The 20,829-nt window shown below is 39.0% G+C and overlaps 1 protein-coding gene across 1 annotated transcript in view; it reads left to right on the top strand.

The window, feature by feature from the left end:
- Positions 1 to 20,829, top strand: part of LOC126470329 (microfibrillar-associated protein 1) — a 62,055-nt gene that overhangs the window by 30,333 nt on the left and 10,893 nt on the right. Inside the window, exons 5-7 of the mRNA XM_050098114.1 lie at positions 4,141 to 4,298; positions 16,096 to 16,256; positions 19,014 to 19,173. Of these exons, the coding sequence (XP_049954071.1) occupies positions 4,141 to 4,298; positions 16,096 to 16,256; positions 19,014 to 19,173 (479 nt within the window). The remainder of the gene's footprint in view (positions 1 to 4,140; positions 4,299 to 16,095; positions 16,257 to 19,013; positions 19,174 to 20,829) is intronic.

Here is a 20,829-nt window from a genome sequence, read left to right as displayed (position 1 = left end):
TCTTGGTGGCTAGTGGAGTATATATGTAGATGTATCACTACCGTGGCTGAGACTTTGTGTGCCGCAGTGTACAGACTACAGGCACAACCTGTTTACCACTACTCTGTACGGCACAGATAGGGGTGGAATCAAAAGTCAACCTCTGCACTGTCTTACAAATCCTGATGCTCCACTAATTAAAAAACTTGTTGCAAACTAGGCTCGGGATACTTAGGAATCTGCTCGCACATGCGAGGATCCGACTTAGTGTGAGTAATGTAGTCTGATTAAGCTGCCTCTGCAAATGAAAGAATTTTTAACACACAGCTGCCATATTAATCTGTTCATTAAATTGTTTGTCTGGCACAGAAATTAATTCTTCATAAGGAACACTTTCGGGATGGGTGTTGGGGAAAAGTTTTCAGGTAAGCCTGTGCACTGACACACTGACTGTTCGAAGAAAATAATGTGGTGCGCCATGATGTGTGCTCAGTACTTGAATCATTCCTCATGTGTTGAGTTAAAAGCACAGAATGGTGCTACAGAAGTTGTTATTACAATGTGTACTATCAATAACAAACCATACTCAGAAGATGACAATGATAGTGGAAATCCCTGGCTAGGCCAGTGGTGGTGGTGGGAGGGGGGGGGGGGGGGCAGACACATCACTATCCTTTTAGCTTACCTATCTTTCACATGTCATTGTAGCCAGAATGTACACAAAGCCAACTTCTAACACTTCAGTACAAATTTATATGCATAATACCTCTGTAGATGATGAGGAGATGAAAGAATATATTAATATATTCAGATCATTAGGGAAGATCAAAATTTAATTGTGATGGGGGACTAGAATTTGGTATTAGGAAAAGGAAGAGAAGGATAAATAGTAGGAGAAGATGGACTGGGGGAAAGGATTGAAAGAGGAAGTGTCACCTAGTAAAATTTTACAGAGAGCACAATTTGATCATTGCTAACACTTTGTTTCCTAACCATGAGGGAAGGCTGTGTACAGGAAAGAGACATGAGACGCCAGAACATTTTAGATAGTTTTAATAATGGTAGTAGAAATGTTTAAAAGCCTTTCTAGGAACAGATGTGGACTTTGAGCATAACTATTTGTTATGAACTACAGTTTGGAAGTGAATAAATTGCAGAAAAGTTGAAAATTAAGGATATGGGACCTGGATAAGTTGGAAAGAACCAATGGTTAACGAGTGTTTCAAAAGAGTTATTATGCAGTGAGTTACAGATGCAGGGAAAAGGAATGCAATTGAAGGCGAGTAGGTAGGCTTAAGAGATGAAATAGTGAAGGGAGCAGAAGTTCAAATGAGTAAAATAACCTAGTTGAAATCTTTAGATAACACTCGAAACATTAAATCTAATTGGCAAAAGGATAGAATATGAAACTGCAGCAGATGATGCAGGCAAAAGGGAATACAAACATTTAAAAAATAAGGTTGACAGAAAACACAAAATAGTGAATCGGTAATAGTTAGAGGAAAACCACAAAAGCTGTAGAAGCATGAATAGTTATGGGAAACATAGATACCATTTATAGCAAAATTAAATAACACATTTGGAGAAAAGATATGAAGCTGTATGAATATCAAAAGCTCAGAATGCAACCCAGTACCAAGCAAACAAGGGAAGGTCCAATGTTTGGGGGGGGGAGGCTGTACAAAGGAAACGAACTTGAAGACAGTGTTACAGAAAGGGAAGAGGGAGTGGATGAACAAGAGATTGGAATTGTGATACTGCAAGAAGAAATTGACAGACCACTGAAAACCATAGTCTGAAACTAGGCCAGGAGTATATGACATTCCCACTATTTTTTGTGACACCTGAATGGGCCAGCCATGACAAAAGTATTCCACTCTGGTATAATAGGCAGGTGAAGTACTGACATATATTCAAGAGGACTGTAACAATTCCAGTTCCAGTTCCTAAGAAGGTAGATGCAGCCAGGTGTGAATATTACTGAATCCTCAGTGTAATAAGCCCGATTGCAGAATACTTACATGAATTACTTACAGAAAAATGGAAAGACTGGCAAAACCAACATCAGAGAATATGTGTTTGGGTTCTGGAAAAATGTAGAAATAGGCGAAGGAATTCTGATTCCACAACTTATTTCAGAAGATAGACTAAAGAAAGCCAAACCTACATTTACAGCATTTGTAGATTTTGAGAAAGCTTTTTTACGGTGATGACTGAAATATGCTTATTGCAATTCTGCAGGTAGCAGGAATAAAGGGAGTGAAAGGTTGTCTACAACTTGTACAGAAAGCAGACTGCAGTTATAAAAGTTGGACATGAAATGGAAGCATTAATCAAGAAGCCAGTGAAGCCGGATTGTAGCCTATACCTGATGTTATTCAGTCTGTACATTAAGGAAGCAGCGTAGGAAATCAAAAGAGAAGTTTGTATAGGGAATTAAAGTTCAGGGACAAGACATAAAAAGTTGTGGTTTGCTGGTGACATACTAATTCTGTTAGAGATGGCAAAAGACAGAATGTCATTTGAACACAATTGATAATATTGTTAAACGTTAGTATAAGATGATTAGCAGCAAAAGTAAATCAAGGTTAATGACATGTGGTTGAATCAAATTAGGCTATGCTGAGGGAATTAGGTTAAGAAAATGGGCACTAAAGGTAGTACATGAGTTTAGCTATTTGGGTAGTGAAATAACCGACTCTGGCAGAATTGGAGAGGATAAAAATGCAGACTGATAAATAGCAAGGGGAAAAAAATTCTGAAAAAGGAAATTTTAAACATGAAATATAAATGTAAGTATTTTGTGAATGCATTTGTCTGGTGTATATTCCAGACAAGGAAGTGAAATTTGCATGATAAACAATTCAGTGAAGAGGAGTATAGAAGCTTTTGAAATATGATGCTATCAAAGAAGATCAGATAAGCAATGAAGAGGTGATGAATCGAATTGGAGAGAATATAAATTTATGGCACAACCACACTAAGATAAAGGATTGATTGATTGATAGATTGAACAAACATAGCCTGAGATATCAAGGAATTGTCAGTTAGGTAATGGAGAGAAGTGTGGGAGGTAAAAATTCTACTTGGAGGCCAAGGCTTGACTAGTAAGCAGTTTCAATTGGATGCAGTAGTTATGCAAAGATGATGAGATTTGCACAAGATGGACTAGAATGGAGAGCTGCATCAAACCAGCCTTTGAAATGAAGACCACAGCAGCAACAACATTTAACGTTACCTTAGGGATAACATCATTGTTTTCAAGAGCTCATATGGACAAAGCAGATTGCGACCTCAGTGTCAGATTAAGAAAAATTTTGGATGGATGAGCCCATTGATTAGGTCTGTTCAACTTTTTAATTCTTACATGATGTGAGTTCAGACCGGCGTGAGCATTTCGTCTAAGGTGAGTTAGTAAACATAAAAATTGAAAGTATTACTTTTCCTTTATGTACCCTCCTTCATTTTCTTTATTGCATTTGTTGCTGTAATGTTTCATCAATTAGGATGCGTTGCTTTCCGGTTTGGATGTTAAAATAAGTGTGTCATAAAATGTAAAAGACATAGTAGAGTGTGACTTGATATTACCCAGAAGTCCCTAATGGGTTGCAGTGTGCAAGCGTGTAGTAAGTACATCTTTTAACTGATGTGTACTGATTATGACTTCTCTACTGCCGCAGCTTTTTGTAGCTCTTGAACATAGATTTATAATGTACACAGTTTACGATGTGAATAGCTGTTATTTTTAGCATTACATCATTACATTAGTAGTTTCTTTAAATTACGTGATCAAGTTCACTTAACTGAAATGTGGTCTAAACTTGACATAGGACCTTACATACTTCAAAAATTTCTGTAGTTTATGCGTGACAGCTTTTTAGTCCATTGTATATTTTGCTGTCTGAAGTCCTTTGTCTCTCCTGTTGTATATTTACATCTCACTGTTAAGGACATGAACTGTTACATTCTTAATATGCGTCTGTTAGTAATTATCAGTGACAATCCTGTGCAGAGGGAAACTGGTGATGCTGTACAGTGTTACGTAATAATTATTTTATTCTTCATCCCTAAATCATTAATATTGGAATTTTGTTTGCAGACATTTAATTTCTTACACATCTTGTTTTACTTTTTAGTAACTTAGTTGTTAATTTTGTCCAGACTCAGAAGAAGAAGTTGGACCAAGACTAAAGCCAGTCTTTGTACGTAAGAAAGATAGAGTGACTGTATTGGAGAAAGAGCGAGAAGAACAAAAGAAGAAATTAGCACAACAAGAAGCAAAGAAAATGGCTGAAGAACGTCGCAAGTACACCCTCAAGGTAAGGGTTTATTTTTGTTGAAAAGCAAATGAGACAAGAAATGAACTTTGGCCTAACAAAGAATTTAAAAACAGAAGCAACAATAAGTCCATATTTATCTGTATAAAGAAGGATGAGCAGCACAAGAATCTCTGTTTCTTGGAATTGACTGTTCCTTCTTTCGGGGTGAAAGAAAAGATGTATAAGAGGTGTAGAGAAGTAATAAATGTTCTGCCTTACTTCTCAGAATGTTGTTGCATTAATAGGGTTGTTAAAAGATTCTGACAGGAGAAATGAAATTGATTCATTATTTGGCTGTTTCAATTTCAGTAGTGAATTTTCCATGTCTTGCTGCAAGATAGCAAGATCTTGGTTGATAACATTTCATAGACAGTGCTCAGGTTGAAACAATTAATGTCTGCCTAATTGTTAATGGACTATCTGATCATGATGCACAGTTAATGGAAATAAAGAATCTAGCACCTTAAAACTCTGAGGCATGTTCCTACAAAGCAGTGATGAGGCTTTAATGAGACCAACATACAGTGTTTTAAGAATAAGTTACTAGTTGTGGTATGGGGTGAGATGCATACAGAAAGAGATGCGTATGTGAAATTCAGTGTTTTCTGTAGTAAATTTTGGTCAGTATTTGAAAGTATCTTTCCTAAAAACTTATCCAGAAAGCCCAATAAAAGAAATAAGTTATGAATAATTAAAGATATTAAAATCTCATATAAGAGGAAAAAGAAATTTAAGGGCCAGAACAAGTCAAGTTTTGATGTTATTTGCTCGCCACAAAAATAGTGTAATATTTTAGTGGAAGTCATTAAAATGTCCTGAAATATGCACATCCTGACAGAAATTAATAATGCCATTAATGAGATTAAAACTATATGGGATATTGTGAAACAGGAGACAGGACAACTAGTCAGTCAGGGTGTATACGACGTGGAACAACCGGGAGATCCGGGAAAAACCCGGGAATTTTTTCATTCGGGAGAAAACCGGGAAAAACTCAGGATTTTTTTAGAATTCCAGGAATTTTTCATTGTTTTAGTTTTCAGCTAAATTTTTGTGATTTTGACTGGTAAGAACCAATACTCTAACAAAGGATATTACTGTATCCCACTATTGTAGAACAACACTGCAGCAACAAAACATGAACGAGAGGAAAAAAACGAAAATAAAACTTAAGTTGCAAAGGAAATGCGCCGTGTAGAACAGCAAAACACAGTGTATCTGCCAACAGCAAAGTGTGTCAAAGGCTATAGACTGGGCTCTGAGCACTATGGGTCTTAACTACTGAGGTCATCAGTCCCCTAGAACTTAGAACTACTTAAACGTAACTAACCTAAGGACATCACACACATCCATGCCCGAGGCAGGATTCGAACCTGCGACCGTAGCAGTCGTGCGGCTCCGGACTGAAGTGCCTAGAACCGCTCGGCCACCGCGGCCGGCCAAAGGCTTTAGGAAGACTATGCAATGCTTCCTAACAACAAACTGCGTCCGATGACCGTGATATGACAAATGTTTAAATTAGATTTGTTTGAACAGTGGTGGGCGGGCTCTTGTATATCCACAGTTGAGTCGCGTATGAGTAGTACCTTCTTTCGCTTCTGGTTACAGAAGTATGGCTGGGCGCCACTACTTAATATTGCCCCGGTTCAGAAATATAGTAAATCTGGCACTGATATAGTAAATCTGGCACTGATGCCCAGAACAGTCTGGGTTGTGGTGGAGAGATGATCGTCTCCACGTGACCTGTGTTTACATTCAGTGATTTTGTTTTTTCCTCTTAGTTTATTGCTCTCACGTTAAATGATAACAAACGGATTTTTGCGGCCGGGAGTAATCAAATGAATTAAAATACGTTCGCATAATTACGGAAGGCTAAAATATGTTGTTAGTTTTAGACTTTATTTCCACCTTCCTGACAGTCAAGCATTACTCGACTTCCAGGACAGTGAAGTTATTTTTGTCAGTTTGCTAAAGAGATTTGGCTTTCATTAGGCTTTCATTAATCTTTTCTTTTTTATTTGAAATGAAGTGTTTAATTTCACACTATTGGCTAGTTTCAACTGTTTGCTGCATTTCAAGTGCACGTATGGCATTATGCCATAATAAAGAACCAAACATGAGATAATACAGTATTGGTACTCCAAGAAAATTTACATACAAATCTGGACATATGAATGTGCATTTTAAGACGAATTATGCATTTTAGCATGGTTCCCGAAATTCCGATGCTCTTGAAGTGTCCTCTGATGTCTTGTTTCTTTTATGACATAATGTAAGATCTTTTAATGTTTTACACGTACGAATGTATGGGCTTCCTGCGTCATCGTAGCTGCATAAGCGCAGTGACACCTATTATCAGGTGCTCTCTTCCAACTGCTGAAACGAACCTATTTCTAACAGATTGCAGGAAAATATTGCGAATGGTGGTTTGAAAAGCGTTACATTCAAACCAAATTTCCTTTTAACGCAAGATGAACTATGTGTGAGAATGTACGATGAATTACTTAAATCACAAAACTGTTGACTCTAATTTAAAAATCATCTCTTTGAGGACGACCATTTAGAAGAATTTCGAGCCCAGAAGTTCAAACATTTACGTCGTTACTAAAAATTTTACTGGCACATTTATGTGATGTATCTTAAAGTGCAACACGCGCAAAAAAGATCAACATTATATGTGGAAGCTTAGCTTCTCTTCCAGCTTATTAATCTTAAAAGACCAATATTATATGTGAATGCTATGTATATTAATTTAAACCATTAACTTTTCTTATTTGTGTGTTCGCGCTACTTAAGAGTTATCTTTCTATTGGCTTACTACATTACGTGTCTGTGCTGTCATCAGCTGGCGAGATCACGTGACAGTGAGCTATGACTGACTTACAAAAGCACCTTGCAATCTCGATTTCAATGCTTCGGAAAGTTACATGCGGCGTTAGGTGGAATTCAAATTTATACCTTCGTAATACAGAAATATGCAGCGTAAATGTTGCTGCACATCAAAGGTCTTTCAAAACGTCGGTGTGTTGTTGTTGTCTTCAGTCCTGAGACTGGTTTGATGCAGCTCTCCATGCTAATCTATCCTGTGCAAGCTTTTTCATCTCCCAGTACCTACTACAACCTACATCCTTCTGAATCTGCTTAGTGTATTCATCTCTTGGTCTCCCTCTACGATTTTTACCCTCCACGCTGCCCTCAAATACTAAATTGGTGATCCCTTGATGCCTCAGAACATGTCCTACTAGCCGATCCCTTCTTCTGGTCAAGTTGTGCCACAAACTTCTCTTCTCCCCAATCCAATTCAATACTTCCTCATTAGTCATGTGATCTACCCATCTAATCTTCAGCATTCTTCTGTAGCACCACATTTTGAAAGCTTCGATTCTCTTCTTGTCCAAACTATTTATCGCCCATGTTTCACTTCCATACAAATACTTGCCATTGCCAGTCTACATTTTATATCCTCTCTACTTCAACCATCATCAGTTATTTTGCTCCCGAAATACCAAAACTCCTTTACTACTTTAAGTGTCTCATTTCCTAATCTAATTCCCTCAGCATCACCTGACTTAATTAGACTACATTCTATTATCCTCATTTTGCTTTTGTTGATGTTCATCTTATATCCTCCTTTCAAGACACTATCCATTCCGTTCAACTGCTCTTCCAAGTCCTGTGCTGTCTCTGACAGAATTACAATGTCATCGGCGAACCTCAAAGTTTTTATTTCTTCTCCATGGATTTTAATACCTACTCCGAATTTTTCTTTTGTTTCCTTCACTGCTTGCTCAATATACAGATTGAATAACATCGGGGAGAGACTACAACCCTGTCTCAGTCCCTTCCCAACCACTGCTTCCCTTTCATGTCCCTCGACTCTTATAACTGCCATCTGGTTTCTGTACAAATTGTAAATAGCCTTTCACTCACTGTATTTTACCCCTGCCACCTTCATAATTTGAAAGAGAGTATTCCAGTCAACATTGCCAAAAGCTTTCTCTAAGTCTACAAATGTGAGAAACGTAGGTTTGCCTTTCCTTAATCTAGCTTCTAAGATAAGTCGTAGGGTCAGTATTGCCTCAAGTGTTCCAACATTTCTACGGAATCCAAACTGATCTTCCCCGAGGTTGGCTTCTACTAGTTTTTCCATCCGTCTGTAAAGAATTCGTGTTAGTATTTTGCAGCTGTGACTTATTAAACTGATAGTTCAGTAATTTTCACATCTGTCAACACCTGCTTTCTTTGGGATTGGAATTATTATATTCTTCTTGAAGTCTGAGGGTATTTCGCCTGTTTCATACATCTTGCTCACGAGATGGTAGAGTTTTGTCAGGACTGGCTCTCCCAAGGCTGTCAGTAGTTCCAATGGAATGTTGTCTACTCCGGGGGCCTTGTTTCGACTCAGGTCTTTCAGTGCTCTGTCAAACTCTTCACGCAGTATCGTATCTTCCATTTCATCTTCATCTACATCCTCTTCCATTTCCATAATATTGTCCTCAAGTACATCACCCTTGTATAGATCCTCTATATACTCCTTCCACCTTTCTGCTTTCCCTTCTTTGCTTAGAAATGGGTTTCCATCTGAGCTCTTGACACTCATACAAGTGGTTTTCTTATCTCCAAAGGCCTCTTTAATTTTCCTGTAGGCAGTATCTATCTTACCCCGTGTGAGATACGCCTCTACATCCTTACATTTGTCCTCTATCCATCCCTGCTTAGCCATTTTGCGCTTCCTGTCGATCTCATTTTTGAGACGTTTCTATTCCTTTTTGCCTGCTTCATTTACTGAATTTTTATATTTTCTCCTTTCATCAATTAAATTCAATATTTCTTCTGTTACCCAAGGATTTCTACTAGCCCTCGTCTTTTTACCTACTTGATCCTCTGCTGCCTTCACTGCATCCCTCAAAGCTACCCATTCTTCTTCTACTGTATTTCTTTCCCCCTTTCCTGTCAATTGTTCCCTTATGCTCTCCCTGAAACTCTGTACAACCTCTGGTTCTTTCAGTTTATCCAGGTCCCATCTCCTTAAATTCCCACCTTTTTGCAGTTTCTTCAGTTTTAATCTACAGGTCATAACCAATAGATTGTGGTCAGAGTCCACATCTGCCCCTGGAAATGTCTTACAATTTAAAACCTGGTTCCTAAATCTCTGTCTTACCATTATATAATCTATCTGAAACCTGTCAGTATCTCCAGCCTTCTTCCATGTATACAGCCTTCTTCTATGATTCTTGAACCAAGTGTTAGCTATGATTAAGTTGTGCTCTGTGCAAAATTCTACCAGGCGGCTTCCTCTTTCATTTCTTAGCCTCAATCCATATTCACCTACTATGTTTCCTTCTCTCCATTTTCCTACTACAGAATTCCAGTCACCCATGACTATTAAATTTTCGTCACCCTTCACTATCTGAATAATTTCTTTTATTTCATCAAACATTTCTTCAATTTCTTCATCATCTGCAGAGCTAGTTGGCATATAAACTTTTGCTACTGTAGTAGGTGTGGGCTTCGTATCTATCTTGGCCACAATAATGCGTTCACTATGCTGTTTGTAGTAGCTTACCCGCATTCCTATTTTCCTATTCATTATTAAACCTACTGCTGCATTACCCCTATTTGATTTTGTGTTTACAACCCTGTAGTCACCTGACCAGAAGTCTTGTTCCTCCTGCCACTGAACTTCACTAATTCCCACTATATCTAACTTTAACCTATCCATTTCCCTTTTTAAATTTTCTAACCTACCTGCCCGATTAAGGTATCTGACATTCCACGCTCCAATCCGTAGAACGCCAGTTTTCTTTCTCCTGATAACGACATCCTCTTGAGTAGTCCCCGCCCGGAGATCCGAATGGGGGACTATTTTACCTCCAGAATATTTTACCCAAGAGGACGCCATCATCATTTAACCATACAGTAAAGCTGCATGCCCTCAGGAAAAATTACGGCCGTAGTTTCACGTTGCTTTCAGCCATTCGCAGTACCAGCACAGCAAGGCCGTTTTGGTTATTGTTACAAGGCCAGATCAGTCAATCATCCAGACTGTTGCCCTTGCAACTACTGAAAAGGCTTCAGGAACCACACGTTTGTCTGGCCTCTCAACAGATACCCCTCCGTTGTGGTTGCACCTACGGTATGGCTATCTGTATCACTGAGGCACGCAAGCCTCCCCACCAACGGCAAGGTCCATGGTTCATGGGGGGAGGAACGTAGGTATGTAAAAACATAAACATTCAAAGAATTGATGAGTTTTACAGTGCCGAAGAAGAGTGTACTGTCACTTAACATGAAAAAAGTGTATTTTCACCCGGAATAAAGTGTATTTTTAACCGTGAAATCCGGGAAAAATCCGGAAATTTTTTCCTTGTCCACGTATACACCCTGTCAGTGTGCACAAGATACCATTACAAACTAAATGACAATGTTGTGACTGATAATTGACAAGTTATGAGTATCTTTAACAATCACTTTCTAAGTGTAGTAGCAAAAATAAGATTAAATTGTTCATTTGGAAAAGGAGGACAATATATTAAAAATACCATTCCACAAAAGTTTTAAGCAACTAGAATTATCACTAACTTCTGTTACTGAAATTAAGGAGGAAAAAAAGCTCATGTGGCATTGATTCTGAAGACACTGGCACAGGGAATTTTTCAAGACATATTAAGACATGCAATTGCTAGACCTGTTTATAAGAAAAATGACAAGAAAGTCTTCAATAATTATTGTCCAGTTTCCTCCTTGATGTCTTTTTCCAAAATATTTGAAAAAGTAATGTACTCAAGGGTAGTCGCACATTTAAGAGGAAATGATTTTCATAGCATATCACAGTTTGGATCCAGAAGGGTTGCTCAACTGAGAATGCTGTTTATTATTCACTCACCAGATATTGGAAGCCTTAAATAATAAAATATCACCAGCTGGTATTTTTGTGATCTTTCCAATCCATCTGGTTGTGTAGGTCATGTTACTCTCTTACAAAAGCTTGAATATTATGTAATCAGTGGCTTTACAAAAAACTGGTTTGAATCGAACTTAAGAAGCAGAATGCAAAAAGTTATGCTGAATAATTCAAACAGTGTTGAAAGGAGAGAAAATTTTAGTGACAGGAGGAATCATGAAGGGCATCCCACAGAGTTCAGTTTTGAGTCCACTCATGTTCCTTATAAAGCGAGTCCCAGGAGAAATAGTCAGTATTCAGGGATATGGCAGGAACAACTGTTTGAAGCAAAAATAAAAATTTAAAAATCTGGTAAACGTGGGCTGTAAAATGTATTATCTAAGACCTATGAGTACTTGTTCATCTATACTGCTGTGAAACACATCTGTCCTGCTGAACAAGTGACCTTCCACTTAACATTCATCAAGCACAATTGGTACTTGTTGCAGATGATACTAATGGTACAATAAATCACATTAAGGAGAAAACAACAGAGGAAATCGTTAACGATATTTTTAAAAGAATTATTAAGTGGGTTTCTGTGAATGCCCCCTGAACTTTGAGAAAACACAGTTTATTCGGTTCTGTACAACAAATAGAGATATCGACAGTCGATGTAGTGCATGAACAGGAGTTGACAAATAGGGTAGAATGTTCCAAATTTTTGGATGTACATATTATGGGAACTTGAACTGGAAGAATCATACTACTGAGCTGCTCAAACCAGTATGTTCAGCCACCCTTGCTCTTCATATAATTCCTAGTCTTGGAAACAAACTAATCAATCTTGTAACATGTTTTGCATATTTCCACCCAATAACATCTTAGAGAATAATTTTCTGGGATAACTCATCACTTAGAAAATAAGTATTGGTGGCACAAAAGGAGCAATAAGAGTAATATATGGTGTTCACCCGCAGTCGTCATGTAGATACCTCTTCAAGAAGTTAGACGTTTTAACTGCTCCTTCACAAAACATGACTTCACTGCTAAAATTTGTTATAAATGATCCACCACAATATGAGAAGGATAGCATTCCTACAGCATTAGAAGAAAATATGGCTTTTATTACCCATAATTAAAGTTGTCACTGGGTCAGAAAGGATTTCAATATGCATCAACAAAAATCTTTAATCATTTACAAAGCAGCATAAAATCTCTCCTTGACAACTTCTTCTATTCCACAGATGATTTTTTTTTTCCTGGAAAGTGGTAACCTGTAAAAAAAGAACCTAGCTTTGAAGTTTGGTTACATGATTAGGACTGGAGAATTGCATGTTCATCAGTGTTAAAACTAATAATGTACATATCCTGTAAGGTGACTCATTCCTTGTCGTTTCAATAAAAGAATTGCCCTACAACTAATGAAAAATTCTAATCCTAAAGGCATTCCAACACTTGCTAGGCCGATTAGTGCTGCTACATTGTGACGAAGTTGTATGGAGTCCACATTTTCTTAGCTGCGTGGCAGGGCCACTCAGTGAGTCCGCGCTGCATGATACTGAATGTGAAAACTGCCAGCTGCATGTGCCCGCCATGCATGCAAAGCAAGTGATGGGCGGCAAGTGTGGCTCATGCGTTTCTGCTGTGCTGTTGCAGTATCCTTCAAGCAGTGCATCAAAGCTGCTTTGGCCTCGACCGTGCTCTCATGGTGGTTTCCTTTGAGGACTGTCTTCACTTTGTGACGAAGCAAGCTTGGATCTTGTTACTTCCTGTTTTGTTTTGCCATATGCCTCCTTAAATACTTTTTTTTTCATTTTGACTTATTATCATTAACATACATGAGTATAATCTGCATTTTCATAAAAGGTGAGCAGTGAAAGTAAATAACTGTGAAACTCAACTGCGCAGCTGTCGGGTACATCATTTACAGTAGTCAGTGTTGAACTCCCACCCCCCACCCTCCGCCCCCTCCCCTTCCCCCGCCCGTCTTTCAGCCGGTATAACAATGCAGTACATCAACATCGAGGACCATCAATGAGATAATAAAGCAGGCGAGCATCACAAGTTGCCCAGCTAAAAACAGTGGCTTTGATAGGGTTTCACATTTAAGCACTTGCTGGATCATGGCCATCATTTGCCCTAGTCCTACACAGAATTGGATGGGGTAATGCTGTTAAATACAAGATTGTATTTTAAAATTAGAGTGAGTTTATAGACAGTGTTATACTAAAACAATGATTTGAAACACACAGAAGCTCGTAGGTAAACAGTGCCAGCTGCATTTTTTAGGTAACCACTGCCCCCTCCATTGAACCTGTCTGGTGAAAGTATGCTCTGTGATGTAAAGTCATGTCAGAAAATTCATACGGAAGAACGTATTTAAATGTAAAAGGGAGGGGGGGGGGTGGAGAGATCCTTGTGTGTGTATTGTAGGTAAGAAGTGTAAGTCAGTTTAAGTTTAATTTTATGCAACTCTTGTGCAATCACATACACTGCCTGATGAAAAAAGTGAAGCACCCAGGAGGGAAAGAGGAAATAAAATGAACCTTAACTGGTTGAGAGGGTATGTGATGTTATTTCAGTGATTACAGTATTGAGTTAACTTTAAGAATAATTTGACAGTATGAGCCCACCTATCATTGTTACTTTGCATTCCTGCTGACATGGATGCATGCTCTGATAGAGCTGTGAAGGGCATTATAAAGCCATTATAGCCTCTCCTGGAGGCAAGCTAGTGTACTATAATAGTAACTGGACCTCGACATTGCAGATACTGGCATTAGGACATAGTTGATGCCTAAGTTAGTTCCACACATGTTCCATTAGGGACAGATCTGGGCATCTTGCTCACTACTGGAGAACCATAACATCATGCAGGCAGTTTGTAGAGATGCATTCCATGTATGGATGAGCAATGTCCTGTTGAAAAATGGCAGCACAATATTGTTGTGTGAGAGGTAACATATGAGGACTCAGGATGTCCGTGACATACCTTTGTGCCAGCAGAGCTTCCTCAGTCACTACCAGCCATAACCTGAAGTCATACCCGATGTCTCCCCATACCATGATGCCAAGAGTAATGTGGCTGTGACTCTCTGAAACATTGGAAAAATAGGACCTCTCCCCAGTTCTCTGCCGTACTCGCCTACAATGACCATCTAGGGTAATGGGATATCATGAATCATCATTGAACACAGTGAGATGCCATTCATGCTTCCTGGTCACGGCACCAGTCTAAATGTAGCCATTTGTGTAGGGCACATTACTCACATTCGGAGGGACGACAGTTCAAATTCGCCTCATGCCATCTAGATTTACGTTTTCTGTGAATGCCCTAAATCACTCCAGGAAAATGCTTGGATGTTTCTTTTGAATTGACATGTCTGATTATCTTCCCAGTTCTTAGCAAAACAATCTGAGCTTTTGCCTCATCTCTAATGACATTAATGTAGATGGGACGTTATACCCTAATATTTCTTCTGTATGTATTGTGGTGGTAGTGGCAGCCTATTCATGGGACACTGATTCTGTAGTCCTGCTCTTGACAATGAGCATGCCTATCTTCACATTCTGATGCAATCCAACGTAGAGCCACTGTCACAGCCAAATGCCCCGCAGATCTGGCATGATTGCTGGCCAAATGGAGATCCACAATGAGGCGCCTTTCAAACTACAGGGTGACTCAAAAAATACTTTTTAACTTTGAAATGTTACAGAAATTTATTGAGATAACTTACAGAATTGGTAGATGCATGATTTTGTAGCAAACAACCTCAAGTTTTACATTAGTGTCAAGTGTCATTTTGATTCAATGTGACTACCGTTTGTGATGCGGCAAACATCCCTCAGTAATCAATTTCCTCTCACACTCACTGCAGCAAATCGAGCATAACTTGTCTAATGGCAGTGTAGATTCAATTTCTTAGGTCAGATAAATTGTTTGGTAGGGAGGAACATACATACAGTCTTTAATGAAACCCCAGTGGTTTCAAGTCTGGGGAGCAAGGTGGCCATGTGATTGGCTCTTCACAGCCAGTCCACCAACTTATCGAAGAAACCTTGGACTTCTGTGAGGAAATGAGGTGCTGCATCATCTTGCTGGAAGTAAACCATCCCATCTTGGTCATCTTCATTCATCTGTGGAGTTAAAAAGTTTTCTAGCATATCCAGATACACAATACCAGTGACAATTTTCTCTGTGAATAAGAAAGGGCTGTACACTTTGAATTTGCTAACGGCACAAAAAGCATTAACTTTGAGGCTGTCACAAACATGTTCCATGGTTGCATGTGGATTTTTGCTGCCCCATATTCTGCAGTGGTGGGTGTTCACTATGACACTGGTATGAAATGTTGACTCATCACTGAAGACTATTGTGTTCAGGAATATCTTGTCCACTATCCAATGCAACATTTCTGCACAGGATTCCCAATGAGCAACCTTATCTGCATCACTCTTGTGTTGTGTCATTGTGAATCTCTATGGTTTCCAGTGTAAACATCTTCTTCTTCTTCTCGTCATAATTACCATCACAACCAGGAACACAACACTTATTCATCATGGTGATGATCACTTCTGAACTGCTACAGGCTGTATACACTTCAAAGAGCAGAAATTCACAAGGGAATTACATCAAAGACCTGAGTCACGGGTATGGGAGTAACAAGTGCCAAGGGAATTCAACTCACTAACACTACAGCCCCGAAACAGTTGTTTAGATGGCTCCACATAGCATTCCTACAGGCATCTAGGTCGCACTGATACCAGTAAGTGGCACTGACTGTATGCCTATTGGCAGAGGGTTGTAAGACCTTGTGATTTAGGTGGTATTGATTTAACGCAATGAGTGGTGTGACTGTTTAGATATTTTGTGTCATAAAAGTAATGTGTTCCATTTCTTCTTTTGTGCAGATGGTAGAAGATGAGGTTCGCAAAGAAATGGCTGTGAAAGAAACGGAAGAACCTTCCTTAAATGATATTAATACTGATGATGAAAATGATGAAGTTGAATATGAAGCATGGAAACTGCGGGAGTTAAAGAGATTGAAACGTGATCGTGAAGAGAGAGAAGCGTAAGTATAAATACTTCCTTGTGAAAACGAAGAAAAGGACAGTGTTTTTTTTTAGTTATCTTGTTTTTACCATATATGTACAAACATATGGTAATTTGAATAATGGAAGGAACTGAGGTTCTGAGTTGAAGAGATGTTGAGTCGTCATTAAGTACATGCTTTCAGACAACTCCTTTCAACCTATAAAGTACATAGACACCTAAACAGCTGCATTGTCCTGGCTGACTTCGTTGTGCTAGCACTGCAACCTAACAGGAGTGAAGTGTTGCATTGGGTGGTGTGGTCAGTAGAATAAAGGATGAACGGAGCAGAAAGGAGGTATGGGGTAGGGTGGTATACAACTGGGAGTGAGAAACAGCAGGCACATGGGATACAAATGAGGCACCAGTGAACTTGTTCTGGATGCAGGCAAGTGGAATTGGGCATGGTACTCATTGGCATGTAAGGGCAAATTTAAAAGTGAAGATAGAACAGGAGGGGAAAGACTGGAAGAGGAGGGTGTAAGTGCAAGATGAGTGCAGTTAGGCTCTTGGAACAGGAGTGTAGGTGGTTATGAGGCCGCAGCTGGCAGAGATTGAGATCAGGGTGACTGGGGGTTCAAAGGATGTGTTGTAATGATGATTTTTAGCTACATAAATCAGAGATGATGATGTTGGGAGAATTGTCCTTGCAACAGATGGTCAGTCCTGTAATCGTCCTGGCCTTGATCTCTCCCCTAGCCCCTGCATCGCAGTCACCTCCACTCCTCCCCTGTGACCAGAACATCACTCATCATGCACTCACACATTCCTCTTCCGTCTTCCTGCTCCTCTGTTCTCTCTCCTACCACTCATCCACACCATTGAGTGCCTTGCACAACTCCTGCCTGCAGGCAGAATGAACTCATTGTTGCCATATTCCTGTCCTGTGCTTCTGCTGCCTCTTCCTTACAACCATCAGTCACCCTCCCCTCCAGTCCTCTCTGTTAAACATAGTTAGGGGTAAAGAGGACCATTAGAGTAAAGACCATCAGCTTATAAAGTGATGTACAATACCCACATCTTTTACAACACTAATTCCACGTGCTAGTTTGTCATCACACATTTCCATTTGCAGTATCACTTCTACTGCTGTTGTTACAAATGTGCTGTGCGGAATAGGGGATTTGATAAGTGTCATATCCTATAGTATTTGTCTTAGGCATGTCGTGAAATTTTATGAGCAATATTGTCTGTTGTCATTCACTATTAACAGTTTCTTAGGGGTATATATGGGAATTCGTTTGTCTCCGTAAATTCTCTAATTCCATTACAAGTGGTAGGGTTAGAGTTGATATGGTCGGGTGATCTCCTGTGACCACACTCACACATGTTCTCTTTCCTGTTGAATCTGTTCTAGTAAGCTGGATACAGGCCATGTACTATTAATCCTTTCACTGTTGCGGATGTGCTCTTTGCATTCAGTGCTGAGAGCGGCTTTTGTTGTGGCTGTACTGCTTACCGAAAGCTGATTCCTGTGCTGAGAGACAGTATTCCAGCTGATAGGTAATATTTATCATTCGATTTTTTGAAAACTGTTAGTGAAGATATTTGATTTTTGCACATCTCACAGTCCGGTATCTTCACTCGATAAAGAACTGAATTTCTTTTCATTATCCGTCATACTTACTCTGCTGCATCAAATGAAGTTAAACATTGAATGAAATTTTAAAGAGATTGCAGAAGTAAGAATGCACTGCGCAAACATTGTGTAGTCAGTTTTAGCTCTTACATTGCAGTGAACGAAATATAGCTAAGATATCAAAATTTTATTTAAAACTGAGAGCAGAATGATATCTCACTTCATTCTCGAGTTATTGGGTTTTATATCTGACTGACACACACACACTACACACCTATTCATGTCCATGCAGCTCGTGAATCGTTTGGTCATATCAAATTTTCATGTGTCCTAAATGAGGCACATATTTTGTGTGATAAATAATGGAAACTTTTTTTTTCCATCAATATTTGGAAGTAACTTGTCAGCAGCAGTGAGAATTCAGCAGCTCATATTGCATACAGACGTCCATAGCACTGTAGAAAAGCTCAAGTGATGCTTGGATACACATCCACAGCACCTGGCAACTCGCATAGCAGGACATGTATACACGTCCACAGAGTCAAGCAAGGTACTGTGTCCTAGCTGTGGTTTCTGTGACTAAGGGTTAGGTATTCACAAGTATTAGGGAAAAACTGATGTACTGTGTATTTTTAGTTATCTGTGGAGCAATAGTTCATTGTCTACTTTGTCCCTGGATTTGGTACTGGACCCCATATGCCATTCTCTCCAGCTCAGCTCTTTGACCTCCCAAACACCACATACAATTTACCTTGACCATCCCCTTCCAATTGGCTCAAGAGATGTATGATTATCAAATTCTAAAATACTGGCCTGGAAATTGACCCTTGTGGGCATCCCCTGATTGATCTTTTGGTTACTTTTTGTGTGCCTGCTGTCTGTTTCACCACTCTATTCATACAGTAATTATGAAAGTTGTAGAATAGAGTGGGGTGCCTGTACTTCAACCATAAATCTGATGTATTCATACAGAGAATAGGAGGAGTCCATATGTAAAGATTCCAATGTGGGCTATCTGTTATGATTTCAGTTGCAAATAATGTGTGTTTTGTTGAAGTAATAGTATTTTAAATGCTTGTAAGAATGTGAGCTATGCAACACATCTATCAGTGGGGGACCACATTACTTGTGAATGAAAAATATTTTCAATCATTCAAGGGTTGAGAGAGAACGTATGGAAATTGAACGGCTGAGAAATATGACAGAAGAAGAACGCAGAATTGAACTACGCAACAATCCAAAACATGTCACGAACAAAGCAGCCAAAGGAAAGTACAAATTTCTACAGAAATATTATCATCGGGGAGCTTTCTATATGGTGAGTGCATTGAATATCTGTTTTGACTACATGAGCGTAGCCTGTAAGCCTTGAGTTTGTTTATGTGCATTTATTGAGCTTCAACTTTGTGCATGATAAAAGTTTGATTATTATTCACCTTCTGATCATGTTTCCTTTGGCGAGATATTCCGCCTTGTGCAAGACTTCGTTGAAATGTTTGCATTTGACAGGATCATTCATGCTTTTCTTAAGTTTTACATTGAACTGTATCTGAATTTCCTCATGTATAAATGACCTTAGAGTGTCTGCAGTGTCATCATTTATGGCAATGAAAAAATATTGTGGTAATATACTACTGTGCCTCACTGCTTTGTTTGTTTCAGTTAGATATTTTGTCGTGTCCACTTTTAGTAATGATAATAAGAAACTAGTCCTTTTGTTTTTGTATTAAATCTCACCTAAAAATTTGTCACAGCTGAAAATTATTTATATTTTTGTTTCCCAGTGTCTTCATTTGTTTCATCAACTTTCTTAGTGATTCATTATCACAGCATTTTTCTTCTTCTTTTTAATTTCCTTCGGTCATCTTACCACTTCCGCTAGTTTTTAATCTTAGTAATTAATTGAAATCCTTATTTTTCTTCCCTAGTGCTAGTTACATTTACTATTTACAACACCCTTGCCATATATCTAGTCTTTGATGTTTCTCTCTTTATTCTTCCCCTGCTGCTCATTTGCATCCTTTTATCCTCTGCTTATCAATAATTCATTATCAACATATAATAATCACAGCTATTGTCTCTCATTGTATAGCTTTAACCCTTTCGTGGCTGTGGGCATATGTGTATGCCCAATAGGTTGTGCACCCAGACAGCTATGGGCGTATTTGTATGCTCGGCAGGTAGAACACACAGATGGTGAAGGGCATTCATGTACCCCCAACAGGCAGGAAGGCCTGATGCTGGGCGCAGGAGCAGATAAATAGGCACGACAGAATGATGACTCACGGTTGTCTGCACTCCAATATTCCTCCAGCGCCGTTGTTATCTGCTCTTCTTTGTACCGTCAGAAAATGCTACAGCTTTCACCTGCTCCAGGTTCTTTTCTGCTTAGAGGTTACTTTCTGCTTGGACATAAATTGAATAAATACAGTTTGATTTCCTAATGTACACAAGACTAATGACACAAACAGATATATAATCGGAAGGGCCTGATAATCGGAAGGGCCTGTATTACATTAATGAACTGATATTCAAAAGGTGCGCAGTGCACCAAAATACTTGCAGTTTTTCATCACCACCTTCAGCCTCGCGCGACAGAAAAGTCATATACTACTGAGTAACTGTAATTTGGCTTCCTAATCTACAATATACACATGATACAAATATATATAAAGTTAAAAGGCATGAATAATCCTCCAGAACTGACATATCAGATGGTTCAAAGGGCTAAAAGTGTAGCAAAATACTGACAGCTTCTTAGCAACTCTTGCAGCCACGTGGAACAGAAAACTGCATGCACTGCCAAGTAACTTTAAGTTGATTTCATAATCTACAAAGAATACATGATACAAACATGTGAAAGGACATGAATTATCGTATAGAACTGTTGTATCAGGTCGAACAGTGTAGCAAAATACTTGCAGTTTCTCAGAACCCATGTGGTCACACAGAACGGAAAATGGCACGCATGGCC

This window comes from Schistocerca serialis, chromosome 3, assembly GCF_023864345.2.
Source record: "Schistocerca serialis cubense isolate TAMUIC-IGC-003099 chromosome 3, iqSchSeri2.2, whole genome shotgun sequence".
NCBI lineage: Eukaryota > Metazoa > Arthropoda > Insecta > Orthoptera > Acrididae > Schistocerca > Schistocerca serialis.
This window is presented reverse-complemented; position numbering and strand designations above follow the sequence as displayed.